The sequence below is a fragment of the Filicampus tigris genome, chromosome 15 (genome assembly GCF_054856515.1).
Source record: "Filicampus tigris isolate MCC_2025a chromosome 15, RoL_Ftig_1.0, whole genome shotgun sequence".
NCBI classification, from domain to species: Eukaryota; Metazoa; Chordata; class Actinopteri; order Syngnathiformes; family Syngnathidae; genus Filicampus; species Filicampus tigris.
The window spans coordinates 7,897,776-7,921,233 of NC_141231.1; the positions used below are offsets into that span (position 1 = coordinate 7,897,776).

The 23,458-nt window shown below is 40.7% G+C and overlaps 1 protein-coding gene across 3 annotated transcripts in view; it reads left to right on the top strand.

Annotated features, from left to right (window-relative positions):
- ctif (CBP80/20-dependent translation initiation factor) overlaps positions 1-19,757 on the top strand; it is a 57,265-nt gene extending 37,508 nt beyond the window's left edge. For all 3 annotated transcript variants that reach the window (XM_086053369.1, XM_086053367.1, XM_086053368.1), the window contains 3 exons: positions 2,329-2,484; positions 11,845-11,898; positions 14,487-19,757. In XM_086053369.1, the coding sequence (XP_085909495.1) occupies positions 2,329-2,484; positions 11,845-11,898; positions 14,487-14,717 (441 nt within the window). In that variant the 3' untranslated portion in view covers positions 14,718-19,757. The remainder of the gene's footprint in view (positions 1-2,328; positions 2,485-11,844; positions 11,899-14,486) is intronic.
- The last annotated feature ends 3,701 nt before the right edge of the window (positions 19,758-23,458 follow it).

Consider the following 23,458-nt stretch of genomic DNA (forward strand, 5'->3'; position numbering starts at 1 on the left):
GCAGACCTTTTGCTGTGGTGCAACTCCCAGAATTTCCTTACACTGAAACTGGAGCTCAGGGCATTCAGTGAGAGCTTCTCCTATCACATTACAAATCATATATTCTTCTATCAATTTTAAAGTTTTAAAGGGGGGAGGGGCGTCTAAAATTAGAGGCGGACTGGGTACTATTTTTTTACCCCCCCGGAAAAAAAAGGCTAATGACGGACGATGGAAGGGTACCCACGCTACAGATGGATGACGAATAACGGACGCTCAATTTTTAATAAAATAAAGAATGATCAAACTATACTACCTCCCTATTTAGGCAAGGCTTTAGCGGCATCTTGGGGTGTTTCAGAAAGAGCATTGTCAAGCCAAACCTGGAACAACCACCATCAGTCAGTCAAAGCTCACCAATCACCTTCATTTGAGGCACCTGGTCAGAGTAAAATTCACCACAACCAACCACCATCAGCCAATCACAGCTCACCAATTATTTTTATTTAAGACACCAGTGCAGCACAAACACTCAACTCTGAAAGTTCACTGGAGAGACTGCTGGTAAAGCCCCTCCTTTTATATTGTTATCGTGATGTTTATTTGGTTTATCTTAAGCTTGGTTGCGCTAATAATGTTTCCTATGGGATAATCCAAAATTTTGATTTTTATATTTGGCTGACATTTAATCTAATTTTGAATATTTCTAATTTCAATCGTTTCACAGTGATGACCTGTTCAATCATACCTTTCTTTGTCTAGGTTGATAACCAAAAAGAAGTTCTCCTGAAAACAACCCAAAGAATCAATAAAAGGAGAAAAATACTTTTTGAGTTGCCCGCGTCCTTTCCAGTGTGCAAAGCCTTTTTTCAAGTTTGGGCTAGATTTGAGTTCACCAAAACAACTTAAAAACTTGACAAGCACCGAAAAAGCGTATTGGTGAGTTTTTCATCAAATAGCTGGAGACAAGTTCCAGAAAACGTCCACTGATAGTGTAGTGGTACACACGCCCGAGTTGTTTGCGGGCAGTGTGGGATCGATTCCCGCTCAGTGACGGTGTCTGTGTGTACCCTGCGACTGGCTGGCGACCAGTTCGGGGTGTAGTCTGCCTTCGCCCGTTGACGGCTGGGATAGGCTCCAGTAACTCCTCGCGACCCTGTATAGGATAAGCGGTTTGGAAGATGACATGACATGACAAGTTCCAGAAAAAAAATACAAATAGCTGAATAGTGAACCACAAATATTCGAGGGAATACTGTACTTCTTTTCCATTCTTTGTTTCCGTTTCTTGTCCTGTTCATTCGCCTTTTGTTCCTGACATTTTGACATTTTTCTTCACAACATTGTAAATGTCACACGTGGATTCACGAAGGCCCTGCTTAATGGTATTATTTCAAGACTCCCCCATGTGTCACTACGGACGACAATTATTGCGTGACCACCGTGCTCATTAGTAGCCAAGACGTCGACCGTCACGTGTCATCTTTAAGAGACCTTGGCCTTTTCCACCCTATTTTGTTCATCACCTCCGCTTGACTTCAATGTTCTGCCTTGCTTGCAAGTTATTAGAGGAAAATGTCAGATGTCACGGTGGTGGGCGCGGGAACTCTTCAAAGTTTTACTTTAACTCCTGCCGCAACAGCTGTATAACTGCTTCAACCAAGTATTAACCCAAACTCTTTTATGGCTCCCTGGCCGCCACTTTTGCGGACATTAGCATTAGAAATTCATGAAATTTGTTTGAGGTTTTTAGCTGTAAGGCTGTAAGGTTGATGCGTACACCACCTACAAAACTCCCATCACAGATGTTAACAGATTTTACTGCTACTGTGATAACCATAACATTTCTAATATCCACCTACCAGATAGAACATTGGGTGTCCAAACTGCGTGTATGTGTTTGTGCGTGTATAGCTTGTAAAAAATCTGCTACATTACAGCTTTATGTTCAAGGTGATATGGCAAATCGTTAAGGATTTTGAGGTGGCTTGTGGCCTTGTGCCACACTACAGAAGATCCACCCACACCTGCACTGAGCAGATCTCCACATTCAGAGCCAAAACAAGAGTAATATGTTGTAGTATGACAGTATTTATAGCAGTGTTTACTTGAGGATCATTTATGTGAAATTTAGAAATCAGACATTGACATGGAGCAGAAAGTGGAGGAAATCAATTTTTTTTATGAAATGGATTCATCTTTATTCAGCTTTGTGAAGACAAAATTGGTTACTATTGTAGTTGGAAATAGTTTGTGTCTTTGCACATCTAGAAAAACGATGTAGTTTGGACACCCCTGAGATAGTGGGAGGTCACTCATCTCTCTCACCTTGCCATTACCAATCTACAGAGGGACTTCGCCCGCCGTGAGGAGCTGCAGCGGTTGGACGTGGAGGTGTGGTTGGGCTTCATTACCTTCCTGTGTGAGGTGTTTGGGACCATGAGGAGCAGTTCCGGGGATCCCTTTCGGGTCTTGGTGTGTCCCATCTACACCTGCCTACGAGAGGTGTGTATTGTTGTCACACACGTATGGCACGAAATTGAGTGACATGAGAGGTTCTCAGGTTATGGACGGAAACCTATTAACCCAATAAGGCCTAAAGCGCCTGGCTCAACAGCTCCCCAAAACCTAAGGTCGTCTTTGGACCAGAGTTTTCCCAGAAATGCAACACCTACAAAATAATTAATATCTCAGCCCGTGTAGCAGACAGAAACATAATTCCAAAAGAATTTGAGAGCTTAGACATGTGGCTTTCACACAGACTTGAGTTTATTCAGCTTCACTGTTTTAATCGCAAAGGTAAAAATAAAGTGTCAGTGCAAGAGAAGCACTACGTTTAATTAAAAAAAAAAATCGAGTGGTAATTACCGTCCTTTTTTCTGTTACAAAGACGTCGATATTGTCATTATCTACAAACATATCATAACCATATATCACGTTCGACTGGTTCTACTGGTTCAATGTCCACTATCGCGTTGTCTATATCACTGCCGTTATTCATTTCAGAGCTCCCGCGATTGACTGCGTCCACCATTACTGCTCCAAAAAATTCCGGATATCCTCCGACGACTCAACACCGTCACATGTCTATTCTGATGCATTTCATTGGTTAAGAGACCGAGAATTAAATAATAAACAGAAAATGACGTATACGCTTTCCCGGCTTTAAGGGTAGAAAGACGCAACAGCGCTCCCGGCTCTAGTAGAAGTAGGTAGAAACGCGGTTATGTACTTATTAACCTGTACTTAATGGGTTAACTAATTGTGTGCTCCGGCATAAGAATACATGGCCATGTGGCACAAGAAGACGTGCTCAGTTACCTCAGTACTTCATATTTTTTATTGGGTTTTTATTATTTTCATTCTTCATAGCCAAGAAGTGTTTTCACATAAATTTATGACAATTCTGAATTTGCTACTGCAGATGATGATTATGATTCTGACCTCCGTCCAAATGTGGGTCACATCGCTGCCATAGGAACAGAACTCTGTTGTAAACCGAGGTCCATGGTTTAACATTCTACCTTTTCATCACAAGTGACAAGTCAGTACAGTACTACAGTCAGCGGCTAGCATGAGAGGCTAACATTAGCAGTCTAAATCGCCACTTGGTGCGCTCTCTTGATTAACTGCACAGAGATGGACTCAAATGCAACAATAATCATAGTAAATCAAAGTCCTTGGCAAAAACCTTCTCAGTGTATGGCCTGGGACTCTTAATTGAATCATTGGCAAAAGCAGGAAGTAAAAACTTTGAGGCTTGTGTGTGCTTCATTGTTTGCGCTCACTTTTTAATACTTTGAAAAATACTTTTAGCTCCATTACTCTTCCTTAGTTGTCATGGTAACAAATTTCGTACTTGTTGATGGCGCAGCATTATGTGGGACAGGGTAAACGTTGGCTCACTTGCATAAGGCAGTAATGCCACTTCTAAACAGTGTCAGGGTTCTGGGTGTGAGGCGGGCCCAATTGCAGAGACCTGAGACGAGTTGAGAAATGCAGTGACGTGTTTATTGAAACAGAGATGAAGGTGTAGATCGGAGAGCAAGTCCAAAAGTTGTCTTGGGAACAGTCGGAGTTCACGGCACAGCGTTGGCAGGCTGAGTGCAGGATAACTCTGAATCGAGAGTGTTGATCTGGCGACGAGGTGGTGGTTGGACCCATCTTAAGTAAGCTGCTGATGGTGATGGCTTGCACCTGGTCCCAGCACCAATCCTCTCTCCACACCTGCACCAAGACAACCATAGACACACACACACACACACGAAAAGGAAGGGGCGGGGTTCAAGGAGCAGAATCAGGGAACCTGACAAACAGGGTAATTTCAGCAAGCCAGAAATACTGTTAAGCCTGCTATAATTCTCGATCTCTGGGGCGTTTTGACGAAAGCTTGTCACAGAAAATGTGAATTTGTAAAGTTTGTTTAATCTCTCTTTTAAAAATGTCCCATTTACAGTCAACCACCCCCCTCCACATGTTTCCAATAAGAAGAAAGCACTTAAGCGCATATTGCACCGTGCAAGTTGAGTTTCCTGTGTTCCGCTCTGACCCAGTCTAGACGCTAGACACCGCAGTGGCTTTTTCGCTAGTGCCGCAACCCGCCAGGACGCCGTCGCTTCCAGGAGAGCACATGACCCAGGGTTTAATTCTCATCAGCAGGCCACGCCACCTTACACGTGCTCTACTCTGTATCCATGGAAACCATAGGTAGGGTCAACACAACATAGCAACCGCCATACAGAAGGCAACCTATGGGGCATTGAAATGAGAAAGCAGGGGTGAGGGGGGAGAAAGAGAAGAGAAGAGGTGAGGGGAAGCTGCGGGGAGAGACTGCGGTCAGGTCTAAATTTGCTGCACGGGAAGTTAACTGGCAACATGACAGGTACAAGAACAGCATAAATTTACTTCAATGCGTAGCATAAGCTATCAATTCCCCATAGGAAATAACAGAATTACTGTAGTTAATCAGTTCAATGCAAAACATTTACGGTACAGGCATTAGCGACCAATTTAAACGTGTAAACAGAAAACTCAAGAGTAAAACAATACATTCTATACCTGTATATTACTTAGGGCTAGGCAATTGGGCCGTATTGGGTTCGATCATTTTTTTTTCCCTCTTCGGTATATAGAACATGCTAAAGACAATGACATTATTCAAGACAAAACAATTTTCCCAAGCATTAACTTGCATTAAGTTACACAGAAATAATTGAAATGAGATCATCTGAAAAACAGATCATCTGAAAATAAGTGCTTTCTCTTTGAAAAATGTCCATTTTTGTCATAACATATACTGTGTGTAAAGGCATACAATTTAAATGTTCAACAATTTTAACGTTATAAAATGAACCGTTTAACTGTAAGACTGGGCTGAAGGCCCACAGCGTCGGTCACAGTTGGCCGACGTCGGATTGGTCTATCAAGGCCTCAACACTGCACCACCTCCAGCTGTCTCACTCCCTTTACTCATGTAGTAGTTGAGGCAGGGAAAATTTAGCAAATAATTTACAGCTCGGAAGCACCTCCCCTGTGTCAAAAATGTCTATCATGTCGCTAAATCACTGCTTTTGCAAATTATAAATGGGCGCCGTGTCTTGGCAATGGTCAGAGAAATTGACTGTGACCGCCTGTCATATTTAAAATAATTAAGTGAGGGCAGTGATAATGAGAAGGATTCTGCTTATGTTGTCTATAGTGGGTATTAAATTAGCTAGTCGATATAAAAAGAACAAAAAAATTGTCACTAAAGTAATCGTAAAAGTCGCTAAATATTTACTTTGTAACAAACCACTTTTGTGAATTAGCACCTCTGTTCACAAATATTTTTTTTATTAGTTCCAGCAAATTTGCACTTTGATCTACAGAAGCAGCGAAAAAAAAATTGTCCATTCAAATAAACTTGCTATAATCAATTCACCATCCAGTCCGATTTTTTTTTAATTTTTGCTGACTTATTATTGACTTGTGTACAGATTAGCCAGGCCTGACACATGTGTAAAACTGTTCCACATTACAAGAAGTTCCATTTCCACTTCTGTGGTTATCATTTCATTTCTTTCACCATTGTGTCCTTCTGTTATGGCATCCCCCAACTCCAATCTACCCCCCCCCCCCACCACCACTCCCCACACACACACACATACACGCACACACAAAAAAAGCAAACCAACTGACGTTTAAAGTCGACCAAACAAAAGTGCTGTTAGCCGCATTAGCGTCGGTTTGTATCCAAACACCTGGCCCCGCTTCTGTTTCATTGTCACCCCCGGGGGAAATATCTGCTTATTGGCCGCTAAGTGCTCTGCTATGACCGCCAAGCGGGTGGCAAGCGCTCATCCATTTAGTGCAGGTGTGCCGCACATTGGGTTTGTTGACTCTTTTTCATTAGCGGCGGCACCTGCAGGAAGTTACTACCGGGAGCAATGTGAATAAATGAAGTGCTACTCTTGTACTAGTTGCATACTCTGGCTATGAAATACCCCCGAAATGCCAAATGCCGGTTAACACATCATAGCAATCCCCATAAACCATGCATGTCATTTGACTCGTGTAGTGTAAATGCAGCCTTAGAAGATTAATCGTCTGTTTTTAAATGGCGTTTGGAAAAAGGCTAAGCGATACTTTTCCCCGCTAAATTGTGTACATTTTTCCTCGGAGCGTAAACAGGAGAACATCACTGAGAAAGGGATATTTGTCTCTGAATTATTCATCAAGTATCAGCATGTTGCCGCAGCAAAAACACGGGACAGAAACAACTTCCTCTTGCGGTCGACTTAAATACAAGCTTGATTAATTGATGCATAGCCTGTTGTTTTGTAGGCAAGATGAGGAAAAAAAAACCATACAACGGATTTGTTTTGCTTTTTTAGATGCATATCCTGTCGCAGGAAACTTGTTTCTGCTGAAAAACTCATCTTTTATTGAAGCCGGTGTCGTGCGTGTAGCCTACTGAAGTATCAGTACACCGGTGAGGCCACACACACTTCCTTTTCCACTGCCTGACTCTTCTCGTTATTGAACTTTTTCCATTTGCAAAAGAAAAAAAAAAAAAAACCAGTTAGTACGCAGGTACCATTCTGGTAGCTATCAGATTCGCCATCAACGCATAATCAGGGTTTTTCCTGGCTCAAATTGAGGCACGTGCATGTATTTTGTAAATTGAACTGACTCACTTTCTTTTACAGTGAACATACTTTAAGAGTTCCAATAAGAATGACTATCACGTTAAAGCATTCATTAATAAAACTAGAGCCACATTTTTTTAATGTTACTGCAAAGAGCCACATTACACATATGGGCGCACATAAACTGCCCCATCCCGTCCCTTCACTCCCTACCTCTCTTGCATATTTTGACAAACTCCCTTTCTTTGTATGGCTTTTTAGCTTATGCAGTGTTGAAAACTTCCAAGCAAGTTGAAGCAAGTGCTTCATAAATTTTGGGAAAAACTGTGTCAACTTTTCTGCCTGACCTTTCAAAGAGAGCAAGTTGTGCTTGCGAAGTTCAGTCCCCTTTGGAAAATGTCTGGTTGATGTTTTCATGGAGGGAACTGAAGTACCGCTGAAGGTGTGAAGCTTGTTCAAATGATGCCAAACATACGAGGCAGAATGACCCTGCAGAACACCTCCCAGCATAGACCCGCATTGGCGCTCACAAGATATGCTGTGTATTTGTGCTGGTGTTGCTGTTTTGTTTTTGTTGCTTGTTTTTTTTTTTTTTGGTGTGGGGTTGCCATTACATTCAACAAAAACCGAACAAATGAAATGGCCTTTCCAACCAGACTCTGCATTCTGACAGACTTCAGTGCGCCGTGTTTTCCATGGTATTCAGTGTTCCTATTTGGAAGTGGACAGCCAAACAGCAGCACTGATTGGACTGCCCTTAGTTTCCTCTGAGTTAAAATGTGTCTCCTTCCTGCTACATTATGAGAAGTGAATACAGGAGACTCTCCTCCATTGTTGTTGCTTATTAAAGTCTTGTTTGGACTTGCCGTGTGTTCCGTATGCTGTGTGGTTTCCTGCTTTATTGTATAAACAAAAAATTGACTGTCCTCAAGCTATTTTCTGTCAACATTTCTCCTTGCATTCATAACTCGGGAAGAAATCGATTGACGAGGACAAAATGAAGGAATGAAAATGTGCGTGGCAGAAAAGTTCTGGGACTGGTGTCACAATAGATATTTTTGTTGGGCATTTCTTTACATTTCCATCTGGAAAAAGGTCCGTAACTCCTGGGATGTGCCTGCGTGTGTACAAAATAATTGACACGCCCCTCATTCACGCCTTCTGTCTCTGATTGGCTATGCTTGTTGTGGCAACTTTTAGATTAAGAATTACAACTAAATTCAGGCATAAGATGCGGTCAGAGAGGTATGATTTTTTTCAAAAGATCATTTCAATAATATTCGACTGTCAGGTCATACAGATAGTTTTAACATACAGTTTATGGCAAAAAAAGTGGTGTTTTTTTTTGTGCTTTTTTTTCAACCCTAAACTCCACCTTTGACACACTTTCCCAGTCTTCCTCTGCCGCACCTTCATGCACACTTGCAAGGATTCTTGCAGGATCTTTCACATCTCCATCATTATGGCCATCTTTATGTCCGTCTACTTCATCAAAGTGGGTCCCTTAATAACCCCCTTGCGTTTGGGAAAGAGGGGGAAGAAAAATCACCCGGAGCCAGGTCGAGTGAGTTGCTTGTGATGTTGTTCTTGCCTAGGAACTGTGGGATGCCACAAGTTGGCCTCTTGCCTCTTCTCACACACTGAACCTGGGAAACAACCGATTTTACCAACTTCGTCTTAAAATTATTAATTAATACCAAATGATGTCTCTTTGTTCATCCATCTCTGCTAGCAGCATATAGTGACAGGCCGAACAATTAAATACTCTTACACGAGATGGCCGAAGATACATAAGTAAGCAGCGTATCCTTTTTTTGGTGACATTTTTGTTTGGGGTGGGGATGTGTCATGGGATTTTTTTTTTTCAAATTGTTGCCTTTGCCCATTCAAGATGGGGAGAAACTGCATTAGTTAGTGTAGGTGTGTACCTAATGACGTGTCCATTGTGTGCTTTTAGTTTGGTACACTTCAGTGGAGTAGATCTGATGGAAAAAGACTAATACTTGATGAAAGAGGCGGGCTCGGTAGGTTCCAATGCCAGAAATAGTGTTGCTATGCAACTATTGGAAACCCATTTGAAGTCTTCCTACTTCCAATGTTCCCTGCATGCGTGTGTGTTATTAGTATTAATTTGAAAGATGTTTGCGTCTCAGCTGGAAATCGGTGCATCCCATCACGGCGTTCTTTGACAAAGCCATCAGTGACATGTCATTTGTTCGTCAAACACGCGCAGCCGTCCTATTTTCATTTTTTTGATCAAATGCCTTTTGAATGCAGGAGTGTGGACAAGGTTTTCCCAGCTTGGTTATATAACAATAAGATAACAGAAGATGCTGTGAAACTTTGTTCCTTTTCCACATAAAAATAAACCAAAAAAAAAAAAACATTCAGAATGTTTCACAGAAGAATTGATGATCAATGACTATTTGAGTTAAACGTCTGCACAAGCTCCCCCTGAGAACTCATTAGGAGGTGATCCCGTCCCTGTGAGATCGTCATGCTGTCACAGTGTCCATCCACGCGTGCTGAGAAGGTGACGCCTAAAAGCGTTAGACGACAGTTGGATATAGTTGCCCTTACCATATAATTGCCGTTTTTTTCAACATTTCTTTTCAAGGAAATGTATTATGTTTTTTTTCCACACTTAAAAACTGTTCCCCAGATGTGACATGCTTTTGTGAAAATGCCCCACCAATCAAGAATAATACACATACTTTACACACCTGCTTTCTTGTCTCGCTAAAATTAGCCTGCCTCATGCTAGTGAGCGAATATATATGCCGCCCCAAATACTGCTGGGCCAATGATAAGTCTGGCTTTTGTCACCATGACAACCAGGGGCGGAACCTAAGCCTTCCGACTAAAGTGGCTTCTACTTGTGAGAGCGGAGCCCAGAGTGGGCAAAATAAGAGAGAGAGCCCATACATACACAACTACGGTAAATCGTTTTCACTCAATTAACATCGCCACTGCATTGACAAGTTCACTGAAAGCCCATGTACAACTCATCAGATAGCTAATGCTGTGAGCAAACATGAATCTGTGCAGCCAAATTAAGTCAAATTTATTTATATAGCCCTTAATCACAAAAGTGGATTTGTGAGACATAAACTCAGGCCTGTTTTTTACTTTTTTTTTTGTAGGACACAGGTCATTTTAAGCATAATTAAGTCTCAATCCAATCCATATCAATATGGTCCGACATTGTCCACTCATAAATAATGGAAAACATGTCATTCAACAAAGCAAAACTTTCTAGTCACCTGACCTCCGAAACATGCGAAAGAGTCTAATTTAAGGAGTTCGTAAACTATGCCCATGTTTGAACTTCCTGAGTGTCGCCTGCAGAGTCACTTCAGTGGGGAGTTTGAATGTATGTTTGTCGATATATGCTTCACACTATCGTAGAATAACTGAGTGTGCAAGCTTGGTCACACTACTGAAGCTGTAAGGGAAGTGGGAATGGTGTGGTGTCCTGTTTGTAGATTAAGGCCTTGTCTACACGTAGCCGGGGGTTTTTAACAACCATATATCCTCCCCGCCTGCGTTGGAATAGACGGTAAAAAAACGCATCCACACGAAACCGCGGAAGTGCGTTTTCAAACGCATGCCAAACCTCTGGGTGGCAGTAGTTAGCCAAATACTGTCCATTCAGAAGGAACTTCCGTCCTTTGACATCACTTCTACGAAACCAAAAACACGGCGCCAAACTCGTTTGGGACAAACCCTCAGAATTGCTTTTAAACCCTTCAACAAGAAGCAGTGGTTGGTTGCGGACAAATAAGTAAGCAAAAAGCGCATCGAGAATGGCTATAACCAATGCAGCGTCGCTGGAATCCATGCTAACGCGCATGAAAACACAAGTCGCGCAATGACGTCAAAGCATTGTTGTCGCACGGTGACGATGTAAATCTCTGGGTGTAAAACCGTCCACAGCAAAACGCGGATCCGAAGATATCCGCAAATCTCCACTGCAGCCGGAGTTTTGCGTTTTCACTGAAAAAATTCCGGTGACGTGTGGACGATAGGGCTAACCGCAGGCTTATATCCGGCGCTTTCAAAAACGTAGCCAGGATCTAAACTGGGGTGGTAATCAAGGAATGAGTGTGGAAATGTAATGTGTATACGTGATGCGCACCAGCACCAGCGTGTGCGCTGAGAGGTTGAAATTCCCAACCCCACCCCGGACGGTGAATAGTTCCAGGTCTGCGAGGTCTATAGACTCGTATGAACCGGTCTGTGGCAGAAAAAAGGTTGGGGACCACCACAGGCTGAGAGCGAACATTGATTGTAATATTTGCAAATTTTGACGTGGGCATAAGTAGACATGTCCATGTAAATTGAAGCATGACTGTCCCGTTGTAGGCAGTATAGGTCGTCACTCTGCTAATTAACAGTCTCGATAAGTGATTCACCATCTCCAGAAATTTGAATATTACGTAAGAAAAAAATCCAAATGTTTTTTTTATATAGAAGTTAGGTTAGAATGGGCCCATGTGTTTCATTAATTTGTTGTTTTTTTTCAGTTGACAAACTGAAATCAAATTCCCACTCTAATTTATTTGCATGCACTGCTAGAAATGTAAAAAAATGATTGTCGTACATACTGCACTGTACAGTTGCATCTGGCCTCGTTACCTCCTCGTCTTGCTCACCACGCTGGACGCCACCGCAATGTGGCCACGCTTGCATCTGCCCTGATCTAAATTGGCACTGCGTCTGTTCTTGTTCCATGTAGCTACTGCAGTCCAAAGACGTCAAGGAGGACGCCGTGCTGTGCTGCTCCATGGAGGTAAGACACTAACACACTCACAGTTGCCTACCACAAGATAGTAGACTGTAAAGCAGGGGTTCGCAAACTGTTTGCGTCCAGAGACCCCTTAAAGGAGAGAAATTTTGTTCACGCCGTCCCACCAGGAGTAGTATCTAACACACAGATATTGTACAATACTAACAGTATTTTCTTTACAATTTACACCACAATTTTTTATGCACTACAATTTTTTATGGATGTTCAATTGTCTGTTGTTTGTTTTACCTAGTTTGAACGTGTTTACAGCGTGTGAGAGGGATTAACCCAATTAAAAAAAAAATAAATCATCTCAAAATGATGGATTTATTGCTGCTGGGTCTCGAATGCATTCCCCGCAATTAACATGGGTTTACTGTATTCACTTTTTGTCATTATAAATAACTATTTAAACAATTTATTGCAAATCATTTTGGGAACTTCCAAGTCCCGTTGTGCGGACCCAGTTTGGAAATCACTACTGTACACAAGCTGCTTATTAAACTCTCCAACGTGACGTTTATTTAACCGCAGTCGCGTTTGTTATTCCGACGCAGCGCCAGTTGTTTGTGTGTCCTCGTGGGTGTCATGAATAATAAAATAGCATAGGTGAAGCAGAATTATAGATGAAATCTCTTTCTGACCATGTGAGGTTAAAAAGCAGGCATCCATTGGCAGTAACAAGGCGAATCTGTGCATTCGTTCGTACCATTCTAAATCGAAAATGAACTCTTTTGGTGCCGGACGTTTTCCGCAAAGACAACCCCTTAGAGTGCCAGCTGATTTCGAGCATTTCGACTCATCTTTCAAGGCTGACAGAATATTGTGTGTTATGACTATACAAACATGGAGCACCATACGAAAGACTGGATTCCGCTCTTTAAATAGAGAAAAAAAAGTATGGTTCTACCTTATTCCGTTCTTTAATAATCGCCATTTGGAAATAGCTTGGTTTCACTCAAATCACCAGTCTGGGACAAAATAAGGTGAAAACGAACTTTTAATATTTTTTGCTTGAGTGACATCTCAACATCTCAGCAGTCCTTCAGTACTAAGTGGCCTGCCGCGAGACTTTTTCCGATGTGAAATATGTGCCTTGGCTCAAAGGTTGATAAACACTGCCTTAGGCTATTACCATTTTTCTTGTTTCGCGTTGCCATCTTTGCCATGCTAATTAATAACTTGCCAAATTTGTCACCTTGTTCAGAAAATGTTTGTTGAACCCCTAATGAGTAGCAGCAGCTCTAGATGCAGATCATTTTTGATAACTCTGCTTGCACAGTTAACAACTCGGCTTCCTTTTCTGAGTAATTTCCCTCACAATAATTTTTTGAAGAGCTTTTCCATTTTTTTCCCAATTATAATTTCTCCTTGTGACGTTTCCTTTTGACTTTGAACTTGGAAAATGAATAATGTGTCCTAATAAAGGCTTTGAAAACCTCCCACTTGATTCATGCCGCAGACAGCTAAGGGAGGAATTCAATTAATTTATCTGCCTTCCTATACATCATCTAGTCAATATTTTAATGTTGAAAGAGCGACTTACAGGGATCTTTAACTTGTTTTGTTTTGCTTTATATAACAAACAGCATGGCACATGGACAGAAGCACAAATTGGTCCAAAAATTAGGACATTTGAAAATTGTTGATTCCTGAGCATGTTTGATAGATGTCTTAGTGACACAAGTATGCCTTCATCTCTCCATGTATCAATCAGAATACGTTCTTTAAGAAATTAGTCATAACTTTTCTACTCCTGTTGTGGTTGACCAATACATACCAAGGTCCAATGTGGAATTAAAATCCCACACACAACCCACATATTGTCGGGTTGCTGATGTTGAGAATATTTGCCGCTGCCACCTCCTCCTAATGCGATAGCATCCTCCTCCAAAAAGTGGGTTTCTAGGAAGAAAACAACTTTAGACTCATTATCTTTGCTCATACTCATAACCTGTTTACCTTTTAAGTTTCCTCATAAGCCCCTGCAATTCCAAGAAACACAATTAAGATTTTCTTAAGGCGTTTGGAGGAAAATAATTAAATGAGAAAAACCAGAGCAAGCTGAACCGCAATACGCATGTAGAGGAACATTGGGACATGAACATTTTATTGTACAATACTGCAGATTGCTATTTTTCTTACTTAAAAAAAAAAAAAAAAAGAAAGAAAGAATGCATTACCAAAAGTTTTGGGGGAGCTAGAATCGACTCATGGGAAAGCTAATTTGAGATTCAAGTAATATGAGTTACGAGCGTGGTCACGGAACAAAATAACTCCTAAGTCACTGTTACTTAATTGCTCTTTTGTTTGTTTTTTTTTACTTTACTCGGGAAGCGTAATATCCAAATCTCACCTGTAACTCTAATTTTGGCTGACAACACAAAGCAAAAACATCAACAAAGCGAAGGCTCATAGCTCCACAAACTCCTAAGTTGGGGCACTCTAATGTAATGAGACCACTGTAAAAAAACAAAACAATCTATCACGATTTCATTTGTTCATTGCTAGTTAAAAATTGAAGAAAAAAAAATGCTATGCGGGTTAAAGGATGCTAGGTGCGCCTCTCACTTTTCCTTGCTCCTGTGCAGCTGCAGAGCACCGGACGCCTCTTGGAGGAGCAGCTGCCCGAGATGATGACAGAGCTGCTTGCTGCCGTGCGCGACAAGATGCTGAGCCCGGCCGAGTCGTCCCTGACCCGTTCGCTCCTAATGGAGGTAGTGGAGCTACACGCGCATCGCTGGAGCCCCCTGGAAACTCTCACCACACAGTACTACAACCGCACCATCCATAAGCTTACCACCACCGCAGTCACGGCCTAGACGTGCCATTTCTTCCCGGACTCTTGGTTCAGACAATGGTGTTTAGGCCACTAGGGGCAGTGCAGGACGGCAGCTGCTTGTCCATTGGGAATAGAGAGATTTTACAGAGGAGGAGAGGGGGGTGGGGGGGTTGGGGCGCCTGCGTCTTCATTGTCATCCGCCCCCTCCTCCCGTTCCATCCTCGAGCCCTCGTGGCTGATAAAAGACAGAAAATGGAGGCAGGGCGCAGACACGGTGCTGCCTGTCTGCACCGTCTGCCCTTCCCTCCGCAGGGACCCCCGGGTCAGGAGGTCTCGCCGCGGGACTCCGGCACGCCTGCAGCAACCCCCATAACCTCCCACCCCCCACCCTTTGTCTCCCTCCCTTAGCAGGAAGCCTTTTTTTTTTGTAGGGATGAGACAGCGGGCCTGCTGGGCCAGGCTGGGCTCGGGATAAGGATCAGGCTGGCTAGTGTAGGGTGGCAGATGGCGGCTTGAGCCCTTGTGAGACACACTCAAAACACACACAATCAACACTTACACATACATGCACGGCATCCCGCTCCCCGATAGAAAAGCGGAAACAAAGGGGGGTTATCGGCATTAGAGGAGCATTAAAAAAACACACAGTGCCGTTAAACCTTTTGTTTTTGTCTCCCAAGCCGTCCGTGCACGTCCACATTCATAATAACTGTTTTTTTAAATAGATATTTATTATAACATTTGATTTTGTTTTATGCTCACAAGGAATATTAGTGCCACACTGAATACAAATAAATGGTAACATTACGAGAACAAAGTTGGACTAATATGAGAATATGTGTTGTGATGTTGCGCAACTACAAAAAGTTGCGACGTTACGTGAAGATGTAGGTTTATCACAACATAGTTATTGTAGGAAAATGAAGCTGTCATAGGAGAATCCAGTTGGAAAGCTACAAAATAAATATGTTCCGTGGAAAAACGTCTTAATACAAACTGGTAGAGTTTTGAGAATGAAGTTAAGTTCTGAGAAAGTCTCAATGTTACATGAATGAAGATGGAATATTGCGACCAAAAAATTGTAATAGGAGGATGAAGTCGTAATAGGAACGCAACTTATGAAGCTGTGGCAGATGTATAATATTCTGAGGATAAACTTCAATCCTACAATAACAGAATGACATGCGAATAAGGTTTTAATGGTGTGAGGAAAAACTGCAGATACACAAATGAATATGAGAAAAAAAAGTTGTTTTGAGAATGAAGTCGCAATGTTCTGAGAAGTTTGCAATGCAAGATTACGCGCAGGAAAAGCATAAGAGGATGAAATCGTAATATTTCAAGAGACGAGCTGTAAAACTACAGAATAAACTTGTCATGTTACGAGATAATGGTCTTAATGTCACGTGAACAAAGTGGAAATAATACGAGAAAAAGAATGTCAACTTTGGACAATAAATGTAATTCATGAAAATGAAGTTGTACGATTTTTTTCAAGAAAACAAACAAAAGAACTCAATGATAAAAAAAAAGTTGCACGATGAAGTTTTAATAGAAGAAAAACGCATTCTGAGATAAACTGTGGATGTACCGTTGCGAGAAAATCATTGTAGTGTCATAATTTAAGATAGTCTCAATGTTAGGTGAACAGAGATGTAATATTACACATAAAGTAATAATAAGAAAATGAAATGAAGAGAGAGTAGTTGTAAAGCTGAAAATGCAACCTAATGTAATGAGAAAAATGGCTTAATTAAACGCAAATAGTTGTCGTCTAATACGAGAAGTCATACGACAATACTCGTAACATACAAACAATACTACGAGAAAGTAGTTGTCAAATTAGGCTAATTACATATGAATATGGAGTCGTAATATTATGAGAATCAAGCCATAATATTATGAAAATGTCGCATGAAGAGTAATTTTAAAACAAAAAGCAATAATATTACTAGAAGAACTAGGTTATAAGATTGCGCGAATAGTCATGATAAGTAAGAAACAAGTTGTGAACTGACGACATGAAGTTGTTGTAATGAACCAAAAGTAAGGTCTTTAAGGTATACGAATGAAGTTGTAATACAAGAAAAATAACGGTCTGAGGATAGCATTGTAATATTGTGAGAAAATTGTTGTAATGTTACAAGAACAGTTGTGATACAGTCAAATGCATAGGAATAAAACTGTAATATTACAGGAGATATGAGAATAAAGTACAGTGTGTAAGGACGTAATATTATGAGGAGAGAAATTTTACGATCATTTCTTTTGTAACAAGTCGGAGTGTCATGAATAGGAATACAGTATTGCAACAAAAATGTCAAGTTACATTACAGACAGCTGCAATATTACGAGAAAGGCCCCATAGTTGGAATGTGCTTGAATAAAATTGTAATATTACGACAATGTGCAAAGTTGTAAATCACACTAGGAAAAAAAAAACGTTTTTATTTTATGAAAATAAAACTGTAATATGAGAAATTTCTCTATTATGAGAAAAAATATATCATAGAACTACAGTTGTGATGTTACGCAAATAAAGCTGTAATATTACAAAAATAAACATACTTAAAATGAATAAATGTCAAAAATCACACAGGTGTAAATGTAAGAGATCAGCATTCACTATTCTGATATAATTCTTTTTCCCTTTTCAGTGTGGCGCTAAAACTCCTTGGTGTACAATGTACAATCCCTTGTTTTCCGGATTTTCAACATGTACGTATGAGATCTAGCACTAGGCCTTATTGCACACGTTTGAGTTGTTTGCACTGTTGTGAGGCGGTTTGCTTTAAACAAACAAAACAGATGAATAGAAAACATTGCTGCAGTGACAGGAAATTGTTGTTGAGCTAAAAAGACAAATTACAATTTTTTTTAGGAAAAAACACCTAGGAAATAATGGGGGATGGCAAATGAAGTGTAGCTCACACATGCATCCTTTGCCGTGAATATTTGGTGTGTTCAAGATTGACACTATTTGATCATTTTTTTAATGTGTTTGAGGAATAAATACATTTATTAACCTGTGTATTTTGAAGAGCACATAGCCAAAAAATCTCTATACATATATATCTGTGAAGCTAATGTACGCTGTAATCGGTCATGTAGCATCTGTGAATGGGCTGCCTGTAATGATGCGTTCAGTATATTTGCAAGTATTTAAAAAAAGAAAAACAGTTGAAGTTAGCAAAAGAAATGTTGCGGGAAACACCCAAAACATTTCTACCAGGACTTGTGTGAATACACACAAACGGAATTCAGGGGCTGCATCCTTTGAAGGACCTATTGGTCTTCAACCAACCTTTGTTAAATGCTGTGGTCGTGGCCACCAACATTTTACGTCATGATGCTAGTTGCTACACGTTAGCATTACTAGCTAAGAAATAATACATTGAGCGTGAATCCCGATAGTTAAATTGCTGCCACTAGATTCAGGCATTTTATACAACTAAGAATTTCGGGAGAAACGGCATACGGTGTTGAAGCATTCTGCAAAAAAACGTGAACAGGAGTTATCAACATAAAAAAAGTTGTGAAACTACATGTTCGTCAGAATGATACTGGGTTAAAAGCTGTATACTGTTTTTTGTAATAACAATGAAGGCAGATCTTTTTTTTTATTTTAATAAAAAAAAAGGCTTTTTTTTTTTTAATTAAAAAAAAAGGCATTTTTTTTTTTAATAAAAAAAAACAAACAAGTAATGTTCCTGGAATTAAGTTGTATATTACGGAGGAAAGTCACAAAGCTATAAATATTACACGAACATTCAAAAAAAAAAAAGCGTGTAATATTATGGGAAAATTTGCAGCGCTTAAGAAATAGTCATATTTCAAGAATGAATTTATGACAGGAAAAAATTCAAAACATGAATATGGGAAAAGTCCGAATGCTACGAGATAGTCGTAATATTACAAAAATAAAATTGTGAAACAACAAGGACAAAAGAAAGTTACAAGAATGAAGTTGTTTTACTGCACGTTTTTTATCGCAAGTCGTAATATTGCCACCGGTAATATTGTTGTAATCCATCCATCCATTCATTGTCATCATTAAGTGTATATATATGTATGGGTGGTGGATATTACAACAAGAAGTCAAGAAGAAGCAAGTTGTAATACTACAGAATGAACACAACAATGAAATTGTGATATTCCACCAAAAAAATTGTAACTTTACAAGAATAGTCATGATGTTCCAGGAAAAAATTGCAAAGCTACCAAATAGTCATAATATTAATGATTATGTTAGTGATATATGGAAAATAAGTAAGATTACAAGACTAAAGTTGTAAAATTACTTAGAATTTGGACAGCCTTTGCAATGCGTTTGGTCATTGTCCTTCCGAATGATGTAAGCCCGGAATCAGGACAGAGTGGCACAAAAGGGGTGTAACGGTACAAAGACGTCACAGTTCTGCGCCAGTTTAGGCCGACAAATGACCTTGTGTACGTTATTTTTAGTGCCTTATAGTGAATTGAAAAGTGACGAGTTGCCCAAAAGCCAAATAAATCCAGCCTTATAGCTAGATTTAGCATATAGCTTAGCATGTGACGTCACGTACCTTTGCGCCCCAAAAACACAGTGTACATGCTTGTGCTTACACATAGTATGTTTTTTGTATTATTATTATTATTTCCTCTGTCTTGCATCAAGAATTCAGACCACGTATAATGGAAACATCATCACTTGGATGATCATGTCATGATGATTGTAACTTGTTTTCCGTCTTGTTTTATTTCTAGCTTTCTATTTAAATTAAGATCATTTATATATGCGGGGGTGAAAAGACTTGTGAAGCAGTTAGCATACCTAGCTTGCAGGCAAGTGTGTAAATGGTGGGATTACTGTGGTTAGTTACCAACGCAAATTTTTGTTTTGCAAAAAAAAAAAAAAAAAAAAGTGGGGGGTGGGGAGGCTCGCCCCCTCTCTGTCTATGCCCGTAGAGCCCCTTGACCCCTCCAGCCTGGTTTGCATATTGTCATGAATATTAAAACTTTAAAGCTGGGGGCCCCACTTGGATGTCTGTTTTGCTTTTTCTTCCTGAACTTGTGGAAAATAAAAAGAACAGGACAAAAAGATGTGGTGGGGGGGGAAAAGTTGTTTTTCTTTCTTGTGGTTCTACAAAGACAAAAAGGCAGACGCTCACATTGTTTCCTGGGTCGTTAGCGGCAGAAGCGGGAGACAAACACGGCACCACAGTGGGTCGTTGTGCTAACAATGCAAGCCTCATTTACATGCCGGCCGTTACGGCGTCGCACATGAGGCACACGACACTTCTGAGTGGTAATTCCGCGTGCGTGCGTCCTTGGACTTTATTGCGCTTGGCTAGTCCAGAAGCATGCCTGTGATTCTAGGCAGTGCTCGAGCATCCCCCCAAAAATGTTTCTCTAAATTTTTGGTCACTGTCAAAAAAGATTCGAGTTGGTTTTAAGGGTCATTTGTAGGTTAATGAGATTAAAGACGCTGACTGGTAGAAAGATGATTCTTGGCAGCGCTTGGACATCCAAGAAAAAACTCTTTCAAGCTTTTCGTGATTGTATTATGTCAGAGGTTTGGTTTTAAGCAGAGATGGGCATTCCGTGAGTACTGACGGAAGTTCCATCAAGCAGTCACTGACGGATGCCTGTTTTCCAGAGGACTGGCACAAACACGCCCCACCTGTCTCGTGTGTTTGTTCGAAGCAGAGTTACTTCCATTGACTATATATGGAAACATTTTGCACTTCCTGTACAGTAGGCGGCGGTATGCACCAAAGAGCCGTAATCCGCCAATGACCGAAGAAGAAAACGACTCTCATTTATAGACACGAGTTGGAGTGTGAGCGACTTGGATTGGATTCTACCCTTGGCCACAATGCGGAGCGGGATTCCGGTTAGGGTATGCTATTTTAAACTTTAAATGAAATTTTAAAACAGCAGCAGACACCCACTAGCGTGTTCGCCCTGTACCTTACAGTTCAACAGATAAGTAAATGTGAAATGTTTGTGTGAAGCTCTTTGGACAGCCACCATATGATGTAGATAGACTGATAAATGGTGAACTACATTTACCATTTTAGTCACATTGGATTTTTCATCTGTTGGAGTATAACACGGAAAAACTGACGGATTGACATTAGATGGACTGGTGGACCGGTGAAATTTACTGACGGAAGCGATGACGGAAGCGCGGTGAAAATAACATGACGGACTGACCGACTGATGATTACAGTTTGGGTCGGCTTGAAAATATGCCGGGGCGACGATGACAGATGGGTGCTCAGGTCGCTAACGAATGACAGATCGGCAACATTTTGTAACTTGCCCATTAAGAATATGATTTGTAAATTAGTGAGATCAAAGAAGCTGACTGGTAGGAAGATGATTCCAATCTAGACAGAACATGAGCACCCAAAGAAGCTCCTTCAAACTTGAAGGTATATTATTGTTCTATGGCAGTGTTTCTCAAACTTTATTGAGCCAAAGAACATATTTCACATCGGAAAAAAATCTCACAGCACACCACTTCACAAAAAGTGGCTATACAGGGTCATTATCTACCTTCTATCATCTAGTGGAAGAACATTTTATTGTTTTGCCTGTTACTATACGTGGTTGGCCTAAATAAATTAACAAAACAGGTTTTTTGGGGTCAAAATAATTGATATTGGATAATTTCCCGCAGCACATCTGATGAACTCTCACGGCACACTGGTTGAGAATCACTGTTCTATAGAACGAGATCTTTATTAATTGTAACAGATTTATGATGTGTGGGTTAATTGGAACAAAGGCTGGACTGGCAGAAGTATGATTCTAGTCAACATTCAAGCATCCGAAAAAGCTCCTTCAAATTTTCAAGGATTATTGGACTATGTCAAGCAAGATCTTTATCGGGTTTAAGGGATTTATGGTGTGTAGGTTGATGAGATCAAAAGATGGACTACCGCAGATGTGATTCTAGGCATCACTCTGGCTTCCAAAAAAAGCTTCTTCAAACATTAGGGCTTATGTTTAAAAAAAAATCCTCATTGGGTTTAAGGAATATTGTATATGATGTGCAACGTAACTGAGACATTGTGAAATATGTTAAAATAAGTCAATGCAAAACCTTGTTGCTTTGAAGAGATTATAGTGCAGTTTTGTTGCCGTGAGTCCAATCTCGGGTTTGGGAATTTTCTCTCTGCAATAATTCTGGCAGTCCAAAATAAAGTTTGAGAAAATGCTCATAAAATGAGATTATAGTTGTAGTAAGAATAAAGCGGAGCACGGTCGTAAAGTTGACTAAATGAAGTTGTAAAATGTCAGGAAGTAGTCCTGGCGTTACAAGAATCAAATCATAATATTCCGACAGTTACGTTGTAATTACATTTAGAATTGTGCTCTTTGTGCTGCATCGTGATGAGCGGCACTGAGCTTGATTGGAAGAGATGCAGCCAAATTAACAGCAGCAAACCAAGAGGCAGAGAAGGTGCCCAATTTACGTCAACTGACTAGTAATAGAGCAGAGCGTTTATACAGTATGCCTTTTTGTTCTGCAGAGCAATAATTCTAATTGGTTTTAATATATTGATGATGTAAAGGTTAATAAGATAGAAGTCCGTAATTGTAGGATTCTAGGCAGCGCTCGGGCATCCGAACAGCTATTCATATTGTTTTATGTCAGAGAGAGAGATACTATTCGTCATCAAAATAATTTGACAGAAATACAATTGGAATATGGCAAGTCCACATGTACCATCTGCAATCACCTTACACTGTCTTGGTTGATCCAACAATTTTTTAGCTTTAAAGCCCTATTGACGGTCAGCGGTCATGATGCTCTAACGTTCCTGTTCCTGTTCAGGCATGGAGTTCAGTGCACTGCGCAGAGAGGGGAAAAAAACAAACAAAAAAAAAACCTCCGTTTGCTTATGTGGAGGTCACAGAGGCCACACATTGTGGAAGAAAGTAGAGTTAAAAAGCCAAAGAATCTTCTCCCCAGATGTTACTGCTGCGGAAACACTCTTCTCTGAGAGAAATCAATAACTGTGGGCTCCCAGCCTTTTCCAGCTCGACCTCTGGACCGCTCCATCTCAGCGGCAGCGACACGGCGCTACTTGTTACTTCCAAATGATCATGCTGGAACATCCACTAGTTACCCACCTGTGTATTCTATACACGGAAGACCTGGAAAGCAGGACATTGCCATAACTGCGGGCGACGCAGCAACCCGCAGTCAAGACAGTTGGATGATGACTTTCTCATGGAAGGGTAAATGCTGCTCACTAGATATGGGCAGCGAGTAAAGGCATTCGTGACCGACAGAGTGTTATTTTGTGTGGATTACATCCTTTTCCATCCTCTCAGATGCCCATTAAGATGCAACGTCTCTCAGTAAAATACATGTTGATAATGTTTATATTCGTGCTTGGTGAGCATTGTGAGAGTTAAAATTGGCTCCCGTTTCAGCTGGACTCTCTCTCTGCACATCATGTAATTCCAATTCAAATCTGTCAAAGATGACATGTTTTGATATGAAGGAGGCATCTTTTTTATTTGAAAAAGAAAATAATGGCAAATGGAGTAGAAGAAATGTGATTTATCGTTAAAGGCAGAGTTTTACTAAAAATAGAGCGCCCGTTATTCGTCATCCGTCTGCAGCGTGGGTCCCCTTCTGTCGTCCATCATTCGCCTTTTTTTCGGGGGGGGGGGGAGTTAGTAGCCCTCTATGGCTGGTCCGCCTCTAATTTTAAACGCCCGACCGTCGGCAAGTCCGACTACACCATAGACAATTAAAATCTGCCCCCCAAGCAACAA